This window comes from Osmerus eperlanus, chromosome 9 (genome assembly GCF_963692335.1).
Source record: "Osmerus eperlanus chromosome 9, fOsmEpe2.1, whole genome shotgun sequence".
NCBI lineage: Eukaryota > Metazoa > Chordata > Actinopteri > Osmeriformes > Osmeridae > Osmerus > Osmerus eperlanus.
The window spans coordinates 4,896,799-4,906,609 of record NC_085026.1 but is presented as its reverse complement, the minus strand read 5'-3'; the positions used below and the strand labels follow the sequence as shown (position 1 = coordinate 4,906,609).

Genomic DNA, 9,811 nt, shown 5'->3' with positions numbered 1-9,811 from the left:
CCCCGTGTAGAAACGCCCCTGGGGAGATCAGAACCACAATCTCCCACACAAAAGACCACGCACGAATACAGTGAGCTAAAAGCCACGCACTTTTGGTTAAGTTCCATCAATCTTTGCCATTAAACTAAAGGGTTAGGGTTAGGGGGGGCGCTCGTGATAAATCATCTCTTTGTTGGTACCACAGCATGTAAGGGTAGTTGTTGTCGCCGTGGTGACAATCGATCCGTCCCTGATGGCGTTGAGGCGTCACCAGAAGATGCTGAGGGGTCTGCTGGATGATGAGGGCTGAGAGGACTTTCTCTGCAAGAGACACAGAGACAACACCAGCTTAGAGGGCCAGGGTGGAGAGACACTTCCCTGGACAGGAAGTGGATGTTTCTGACACACTTACCTGTAAGGTAGAGGGACAGGGAAATAAACACAGAGAGGAAGACTGAGAACATTGTGTGACTTCCGAGACAGCTAGATGTATTTGAGCTTCATGAATTCAGTTGAACGGTTCTCAGTTGTCATTAGCAGATGAGTGGGTGGTAGATAGACAACTGCTGTCACCATCTGGGTTCAGCAGTAGGCTGGTGTTTAATGAGAGAGGGGGAGGAGGAGAGAGGGGGAGGAGATAAGGGAAGAGGAGGGGCGGTAGAGGGGGGTTTTGTGTAACGTGGAGAGAGGAGCTGCCTCACCGTGCTCTACCCACAGCACAGTAGTACACAGCCTTGTCCTCAGCTCTCACTGCAGACGCCTCCAGGAAGCCCTCGGCCTGAGCGTCACCTGTCATGGTGAAGGGTTCTGGAGCGCCTTCTGTGTTCTGGATCATACTTTTTAGAAACTGTAGCTTGAAGGACAGGAAGCCCAGGAGCTGAAGCTCCTGCCCAGACCCCTGCCTGTACCAGAACATCTGATCGTATTTTTTATCATGGTGGCTGCAGGTGAGGTTGATGGCATCTCCTAGCTTCACAACGAGTTCCCGTGGCGACTGTTGAACAAAGTTTGTTGAGAAGCCGGATGCCGTGGCGATCCAAAGGAGAGGGAGGACAGCTCCCAACAGTTCTAACCCGGTACCAGTCCTGACCGTGGGACAAGATACAGAACCTCCCCCTGGGACCCCCAGTCTCCAGACACAGGCCACCACAAGAGCTCTAGTCATGGTGATTGTCAGCTTCAGAGAGAGGGGAGTAGATTAGAAACACACAAACTCAGTTTCATCTTTAAACTTTTTGACATGGGAGGAGCTAGGGGATCTAAACTCTATTGGATCTTCATACTTCCTGGTGTGGGAGAGTTATAGCTGCTACAGCCTCACAGCTAGTGTTGTGCTACTGCTCTCTACTGGATGTGTTTAATTACTGTATTGCTAAGAAGGAAGTGATGTTCCAAGTTAGACATAACATTACAGAATACCGTGAGTTAATTTAGCTGACCAAACAAGTTGACCAGTGCTGATGTGTGGTTGTTGTGAAGCACTGAGCCAGACTCATGAGAGAGAAGGTAAGCCGAAGGTTTTTTAATAGCCCCTTTTGGGGTAAAACAAAAACAGTACTAAGGAAAATGAGAACTATGTCAGCGTGTCTCTTCGGTCTTCACGGGTCGTAGGTTCTGGCTCGCCTGGTTCAAGCGTTAGGGTTCTTCTCTCCTTGGGGCGAGTCTGTGTAGCATAAAACATGTCCACATCAACCACCATATCACCCCTTTTTGTCCCCTTTTGTACTCACCAGGAGTGGGCTAGATGAGCAACAGGTGTGCCTCGTTGAGGCTTTGCGTCGGTAACGAGGCCAACGGGCTGCCAGGCCCATGGCTGACAAGGCCCCCTTGTCACAGTGTGTGTATTCAGATCTCCATTTGATGTGTTCATAATTTATTCGTAATGAATTTCTTTTATTTATCCTTTATTGAGTAAAGCCAACTGATGGTGGGCCCTAGGCCTCTTTTTTTAAAGTGGACACACAATAAAAAAACACAATAAAAAAAATACATAATTGAATACAGCAAACAGAGTTCCAGAACGTAAACAGCCATCTGCGGCCAGAGGAACAACAAGAGCAGACATTATGATCTGCCACTTGCAATACACAAGAAAACCTACACCAGCTACCCTACACTAGCTAACCTACACTAGCTAACCTACACCAGATACCCTACACTGCTACATGGATCTGACTCAACGGGTCAGGTGGCTGAGCGGTTAGAGAATCGGGCTAGTAATCAGAAGGTCGCCGGTTCGATTCCTGGCTGTGCCTAATGACGTTGTGTCCTTGGGCAAGGCACTTCACCCTACTTGCCTCGGGGAGAATGTCCCTGTACTTACTGTAAGTCGCTCTGGATAAGAGCGTCTGCTAAATGACTAAATGTAAATGGATCTCATTGTTGGAGACAGGATATGATATCCCTAGTGATGCTTTCTGTCTCTCTCTTTTCCTTCAACCCACTCTATCTCTGTCGCTCTGCCCCTCTCTCTGTCTCCCTCTTTCTCTCTCCTCTGAGTACATTACTGTTAGTGTGGTTTGATACAGGTGTGCTGAAGGGCCTGTTAATCACTGAAGGGTTTTTGTAGAGCGGAGCTGAGCTCTGTACCACTGTGTAGCTGGCTGCACAGAAATATTGTCCATCATCTTCAGGTTGCCTCAGTTTGAGGAGATGAAGGTAGACTTCTTTCTCACCATCTCCACTCACATCGAAGATGCCCTGATATAGAGACTCAACAGTGGGATTTTTTAAGAAAACATACCCTATTAGTTTCAGGGCAGTGTCTCCCACTGAGCGCTGGTACCAGAGAATAACGTTGTAACTTGGAATGTTATGACTACAGCTCAGTTGGATCTTCTCTTCTGGCTTCCCCAGGAAAGTAGAGGGAGTCTGGTTCACCTCTTGACTGAGTGACACTCCTGTGGAAAGAGAAGAAGAGTAAAACTGATTTATAGAATCCCTAAAGCTTGCCACACGGATTTGATTATTCCTGTAAAACTACAACACTAAAGTTTAAAGTCATTTTAGTAGTTGTGTGAAAGTGTAATGTCCTGTAAGGTCAGCAGGCTTACCTGTGATCCAGAACAAAGGAACAGAGAAGATAATGAGAAGTCTGATCATGGTGACCATCAGTGCTGAGCCTGGGGGACCAACTGAGGACTTAGCATCACTTCCTGGAGTTGGAGCAGGAACAGGAAGTGATGTTATCTGACTGTACTGAAATGATGTTGATGGATCTAATTCAGACCTCAGATGCAGGTGTTTCACTCTGACACACAAACCACTCCTGGATGAGAGAGGAGGGTTTTTGTAGATAACAGAGGGGATCTGTCGCACTGTGCATAGCTGGCAGCACAATAATAAACTGCACTGTGGTTGTTTACACTCAGTTTCTTAATGAGAAGAGAGGCGTTCTTTGCCTTGTCACCACCAAGATCCCCAGTAAAATTGAAATGTTCTTCATTTGAACCTTCAAAGTTTGGAGTCCCATATCTCAAATACCCGATGAGTGTGAGAGCTGTGTCCCCTGGTTTCTGGAAGTACCAGAGCATCATTGTATAATCTGTTTTACTGTGGGTGCAGACGAGCTGCACAGTAACTCCATCTCTGCTGAGGAGATCAGAGGGAGTCTGGTGGACCTCCACAGTCTGACACACACCTGGACAGACAGAGAGAAGATATTACCACCACATGGACACACACGACACAACACTTTATTACAATATAGAAATCATTCACATTTAGCATATCTAAACAGTCATGACTCAGAGAGGAATTTATTACATTTACCAGTCAGGATGAAGAAAATCACAGTGAATATGAGACATGTGATCATGTTGACTCCCAGTCCAGAAATGTTCAGGGACTCTGAGGAGCTCTGAGCTCTGGTGTGATCCAGAACAAGACTTCACCCCCAGCCTGGTGCTGGAGGACTTGTTGAGTTGTAACTCCACCTACAGGACAGATTACAGATTTATATTTGTGATGACGATACCCATATCCCCATTACACACACATTGGCTATGTTTTCATTGAACAGCTTTAATCTAAAGCATCACATTCTGGGGGTTATTTGAACCTGGCATCTCTTCATCTGCATTCAATTGCTCAACCACTGAGACATATCACCTCTTTGTACTTGTTTGGTTAATACATTCAGTGTGGACGTGTTGGTTAAAAACATTATAACAACTGTAAAACCATTCAGGTTAGGATGGAATTATTTACAGAAGTGTATTATTATTGCTTGTTGATGATACACTATTGTCAGGACACCTATTCATCTGTGTAGCAGACAGACGTGTAAAGAAAGACTGTTGTCCCAATTCAGACTCGATTAAAGGTCTGGAATTATGAACGCAAATATGTGAAATCTCTACATGTAATTATAAGGAATGTCACAGGTGACCAATAAACACCAATTCAAAGCAATGTCATGGTTAATTTATGGCCAGTGCACGGTCTCAAAAACAACTTTCACATTCAAAGCAGTCTACCACCCCCTACAGACTAACATCTGTAACTACCCATCATGCATCACATCCTCTCAAAGTAAGAACCCTCAACAGAAGTAGAATCTGTAGTTGTGATGACGATATCCATCTCCTCTGAGTACATTACTGTTATTGTGGTTTGATACAGGTGTTCTGTAGGGCCTGTTAATCACTGAAAGGTTTTTGTAGAGCGGAGCTGAGCTCTGTACCACTGTGAAGCTGGCTGCACAGAAATATTGTCCATCATCTTCAGGTTGCCTCAGTTTGAGGAGATGAAGGTAGGCTTCTTTGTCACCATCTCCACTCACATCGAAGATGCCCTGATATGGAGACTCAACAGTGGGACTTTTGTATGAAACATACGCTATTAGTTTCAGAGCAGTGTCTCCCACTGAGCGCTGGTACCAGAGTATAGTGTAGTAACTTGGAATGTTATGACTGCAGCTCAGTTGGATCTTCTCTTCTGGCTTCCACAGGAAAGTAAAGGGAGTCTGGTTCACCTCTTGACTGAGTGACACTCCTGTGGAGTGAGAAGAAGAGGGTATTACTGTAATAATGATTTATACAATTCTTAAAATTTGCCATACAGATTTGATTATTCCTGTAAAACTACAACACTACAGTTTAAAGGTATTTTTGTAGCAGCGTCGCAGTGTAATGTCCGGTAAGGTCAGCAGGCTTACCTGTGATGCAGAACAAAGGAAGAGAGAAGATAGTGAGAAGTCTGATCATGGTGACCATCACTGCTGAGCCTGGAGGACCAAATGAGGACTTAGCATCACTTACTGGAGTTGGAGCAGGAACAGGAAGTGATGTCATCCCACTGTACTGATATGATGTTGCTGGATCTAATTCAGACCTCAGATGCAGGTGTTTCACTCTGACACACAAACCACTCCTGGAGGAGAGAGGAGGGTTTTTGTAGATAACAGAAGGGATCTGTAGCACTGTGCATAGCTGGCAGCACAGTAATAAACTGCACTGTGGTTGTTTACACTAAGTTTCTTAATGACAAGAGAGGCATTCTTTGCCTTGTCACCACCGAGATTCCCAGCGAAATTGAAATGTTCTTCATTTGAACCTTCAAAGTTTGGAGTCCCAAAATTCAAATACCCGATGAGTGTGAGAGCTGTGTCCCCTGGTTTCTGGAAGTACCAGAGCATCACTGTATAATCTGTTTTACTGTGGGTGCAGATGAGCTGCACAGTATCTCCATCTCTGCTGAGGAGATCAGAGGGAGTCTGGTGGACCTCCACAGTCTGACACACACCTGGACAGACAGAGAGAAGATATTACCACCACATGGACACACAAGACTTAAAAACACTTTATTACAATATAGAAATCATTCACATTTAGCATATCTAAACAGTAATGACTCTGAGAGGAATATATAACATTTACCGGTCAGGATGAAAAAAATCACTGTGCCTATGAGACATGTGATCATGTTGACTCTCAGTCCAGAAATGTTCAGGGACTCTGAGGAGCTCTGAGCTCTGGTGTGATCCAGAACAAGACTTCACCCCCAGCCTGGTGCTGGAGGACTTGTTGAGTTGTAACTCCACCTACAGGACAGATGACAGATGTATATTTGTGACGACGATACCCATTCCTCATGACACACACATTGTCTATGTTTTCATTGAACATCTTTAATCCAAAGCACCACATTCAGGAGAGATTTGAACATGGGATCTCTTGACCTACATTGACGTACTCTACCAATGAGCCATGTCACCTCTTTACACTGGTCTGGTTAAAACTTAATTGTGGAAGTGTTAGGAAAAAAAGGTTATAAGGTAACAACTGTAAAACCATTTGGGTTAGCATACAATTATTTACCTCAGTTTATTATTTATTACTTGTTAATGCCTCACTATCTCCAGTTGAACTAGTCAGCCATGAGGCAGACAAAGAGGAAAGAATGTGTCACGACCCCATCCCCTTGAGCATGTTTTCCCTGTCTGTCTGTCTGGTTTGTTCTTGTGTTTTGTGTTACGTCCCTGAACGTACCCCATTCCGGTTGCCGGGCAACGAGTGCAAGGCGGGATCCTGAATCTGCTCTCACCTGTTCCTCATCAGCAATCAACACACCTGGTCCTGATCATCATCATCACAACACTATTTAAGCTGTGGCCTGTTAGCCAAATTCGTATGTTGTGCTTGCGTGTCAGCCTATATCGTTTTGCTAGTCAGTCTCTGTTCGTGTTGCTCTTTGATGCTTGTTTTCTTATCTAATTCCTGTTCCTCTGTTTCAGCACCTTCACGCTGGACTTCCCTTCACTCCGGCCTGGCAACCAGAACCATTCCCCACCATCAGCATCCCATCACCCGTGCTCACCTGGCTACACCTCTTCAGTCATCAGTAACTCCTGACCTTTTTCACCACCTACCTTGTCCTGGTCTGCGTTTGGGTTCAGAGACTCTGGATTGTGACAGAATGTCTAGTGGCCCAATTTCAATCCTCTACAAATGCAATGATACAGAACGCAAATGTGTGAAATCTCTATGTAATTGTGAGGAATGTCAAAGATCGCCAATAAACACCTTCAAAAGCAATGTCATGGTTGATTTCTGCTCATTTCATGCTCTCAAAAATAACATTTACATTCAAAGCAATCTATTCCCCCCCCCCTGTAGACCAACATCTGTAACTACCTTTCATGCTTCGCATCCTCTCAAAGTAAACCCTCAAATTAAGTAACATCTGCAGCTGTGATGACGATACCCATCTTGTCTAGTACATTACTGTTATTGTGGTTTGATACAGGTGTGCAGAAGGGCCTGTTAATCTCTGAAAGGTTTTTGTAGAGCGGAGCTGAGCTCTGTACCACTGTGTAGCTGGCTGCACAGAAATATTGTCCATCATCTTCAGGTTGCCTCAGTTTGAGGAGATGAAGGTAGGCTTCTTTCGCACCATCTCCACTCACATCGAAGAGGCCCTGATATGGAGACTCAACGGTAATAGTTTTGTAATAAACATACCCTATTAGTTTCAGGGTAGTGTCTCCCACTGAGTGCTGGTACCAGAGTATAGTGTCGTAATTAGGAATGTTATGACTACAACTCAGTTGGATTTTCTCTTCTGGCTTCCACAGGAGAGTAGAGGGAGTCTGGTTCACCTCTTGACTGAGTGACACTCCTGTGGAGTGAGAAAAATAGTAAAACCTATTCATAGAATCCCTAAAGCTTGCCACACGGATTTGATTAATCATGTAAGAATACTACACTACAGTTTAAAGGTATTTTAGTTGCAGCGTCAAAGTGTAATGTCCTGTAAGGTCAGCAGGATTACCTGTGATCCAGAACAAAGGAACAGAGAAGACAGTGAGAAGTCTGATCATGGTTACCATCAGTGCTGAGACTTGAGGATCAACTGAAGACTTAGCATTACTTTGTGGAGTTGGAGCATGAACAGGAAGTGATGTCATCTGACTGTACTGATATGATGTTGCTGGATCTAATTCAGACCTCAGATGCAGGTGTTTCACTCTGTCACACAAACCACTCCTGTAGGAGAGAGGAGGGTTTATGTAGAGAACAGATGGGTTCTGTAGCACTGTGCTTGTCTAGCAGCACAGTAATAAACTGCACTATCTTCTGACAGAGACAGGCTTCTAATAGACAGTGAGCCACTCTTGGTTCCACTCCCACTGAAATCACCCGTCATTGTAAAATATTTTCCGTATGAATCCTCATATGTGGGACTCTGGTAGTTAATATATCCAATCAGTGTGAGTGCTGTGTCCCCTGGTTTCTGGAAGTACCAGAGCATCACTCTGTAGTCAGTCTGGTCGTGGGTGCAGAGGAGCTGCACAGTATCTCCATCTCTGCTGAGGAGATTAGAGGGAGTCTGGTGGACCTCCACAGTCTGACACACACCTGGACAGACAGAGAGAAGATATTACCACCACATGGACAGACAAAAAACACTTCTTACAATATAGAAATCATTCACATTCAGCATATCTAAACAGTAATGATTGAGTTTAGTAGAACATTTACCGGTCAGGATGAAGAAAATCACTGTGAGTATGAGACATGTGATCATGTTGACTCCCAGTCCAGAAATGTTCAGGGACTCTGAGGAACTCTGAGCTCTGGTGTGATCCAGAACAAGACTTCACCCCCAGCCTGGTGCTGGAGGACTTGTTGCGCTGTAGCTCCACCTACAGGACAGATGACAGATGTATATTTGTGATGACGATACCCATCTCGTCTGAGTACACGCCTTTAATTGTGGTTTTATACAGGTGCGCCTTGATAGTGTCTTAAAGGTTTTTGTAGAGCGGAGTACAGTTCTCTACCACTGTGTCATATAAGCTGCACAAAAATATTGTCCATCATCTTCAGGTTGCCTCAGTTTGAGGAGATGAAGGTAGGCTTCTTTCTTACCATCTCCACTCACATCGAAGATGCCCTGATATAGAGACTCAACAGTGGGATTTTTTAAGAAAACATACCCTACTAGTTTCAGGGCAGTGTCTCCCACTGAGCGCTGGTACCAGAGTATAGTGTCGTAATTAGGAATGTTATGACTGCAGTTCAGTTGGATTTTCTCTTCTGGCTTCCACAGGAGAGTAGAGGGAGTCTGGTTCACCTCTTGACTGAGTGACACTCCTGTGGAGTGAGACAAATAGTAAAACCTATTCATAGAATCCCTAAAGCTTGCCACACGGATTTGATTAATCATGTAAGGTTACTACACTACAGTTTAAAGGTATTTTAGTTGCAGCGTCAAAGTGTAATGTCCTGTAAGGTCAGCAGGATTACCTGTGATCCAGAACAAAGGAACAGAGAAGACAGTGAGAAGTCTGATCATGGTTACCATCAGTGCTGAGACTTGAGGATCAACTGAAGACTTAGCATCACTTTGTGGAGTTGGAGCATGAACAGGAAGTGATGTCATCTGACTGTACTGATATGATGTTGCTGGATCTAATTCAGACCTCAGATGCAGGTGTTTCACTCTGTCACACAAACCACTTCTGTAGGAGAGAGGAGGGTTTTTGTAGAGAACAGAGGGGATCTGCAGTACTGTGCTTGTCTAGCAGCACAGTAATAAACTGCACTATCTTCTGACAGAGACAGGCTTCTAATAGACAGTGAGCCATTCTTGGTTCCACTCCCACTGAAATCACCTGTCATTGTAAAATATTTTCCATATGAATCCTCATATGTGGGACTCTGAAAGTTAATATATCCAATGAGTGTGAGCGCTGTGTCCCCTGGTTTCTGGAAGTACCAGAGCATCACTCTGTAGTCAGTCTGGTCGTGGGTGCAGACGAGCTGCACAGTATCTCCATCTCTGCTGAGGACATCAGAGGGAGTCTGGTGGATCTCCACAGTCTGAC

The 9,811-nt window shown here is 44.7% G+C and overlaps 2 protein-coding genes across 4 annotated transcripts; both read right to left on the bottom strand.

Moving 5' to 3' along the window:
- Nucleotides 1-2,424: 2,424 nt before the first annotated feature.
- Nucleotides 2,425-3,951, bottom strand: LOC134026628 (uncharacterized). Its single transcript, XM_062469516.1, has 4 exons — nucleotides 3,751-3,951; nucleotides 3,463-3,619; nucleotides 3,033-3,247; nucleotides 2,425-2,879 (listed from the first exon to the last, which is right to left on the bottom strand). Exons 1-4 carry the CDS (start codon nucleotides 3,794-3,796, stop codon nucleotides 2,425-2,427), a joined length of 873 nt encoding a protein of 290 aa, XP_062325500.1. The 5' UTR covers nucleotides 3,797-3,951.
- Nucleotides 3,952-4,395: 444 nt separating this feature from the next.
- Nucleotides 4,396-8,660, bottom strand: LOC134026196 (uncharacterized). Of its 3 annotated transcripts, none has more exons than XM_062468711.1 (4): nucleotides 8,463-8,660; nucleotides 5,568-5,724; nucleotides 5,138-5,352; nucleotides 4,396-4,974 (listed from the first exon to the last, which is right to left on the bottom strand). In XM_062468711.1, the coding sequence occupies exons 1-4, from the start codon at nucleotides 8,506-8,508 to the stop codon at nucleotides 4,523-4,525; spliced, it is 870 nt and encodes a 289-aa protein (XP_062324695.1). In that variant the 5' UTR covers nucleotides 8,509-8,660; the 3' UTR covers nucleotides 4,396-4,522. The 3 variants fall into 3 exon arrangements, with proteins under 3 accessions (XP_062324695.1, XP_062324698.1, XP_062324697.1); XM_062468714.1 differs by having other exon boundaries at nucleotides 5,568-5,695; nucleotides 8,540-8,660; XM_062468713.1 differs by lacking the exon at nucleotides 8,463-8,660 and adding an exon at nucleotides 5,859-5,974.
- Between the last annotated feature and the right edge of the window lie 1,151 nt (nucleotides 8,661-9,811).

Excerpts from the sequence above, each read along its gene's own strand:
- LOC134026628 (XM_062469516.1), bottom strand. The coding sequence starts at position 3,796 with ATGATCACATGTCTCATATTCACTGTGATTTTCTTCATCCTGACTG. Across the intron at positions 3,248-3,462 it reads ACAGCTCTCACACTCATCGG|GAGTGGTTTGTGTGTCAGAG; the intron begins GTATTTGAGATA and ends TCTCTCATCCAG. Across the intron at positions 2,880-3,032 it reads TCCTTTGTTCTGGATCACAG|GAGTGTCACTCAGTCAAGAG; the intron begins GTAAGCCTGCTG and ends CTCTTTCCACAG.
- LOC134026196 (XM_062468711.1), bottom strand. The coding sequence starts at position 8,508 with ATGATCACATGTCTCATACTCACAGTGATTTTCTTCATCCTGACCG. Across the intron at positions 5,353-5,567 it reads ACAGCTCTCACACTCATCGG|GAGTGGTTTGTGTGTCAGAG; the intron begins GTATTTGAATTT and ends TCTCTCCTCCAG. Across the intron at positions 4,975-5,137 it reads TCCTTTGTTCTGCATCACAG|GAGTGTCACTCAGTCAAGAG; the intron begins GTAAGCCTGCTG and ends CTCACTCCACAG.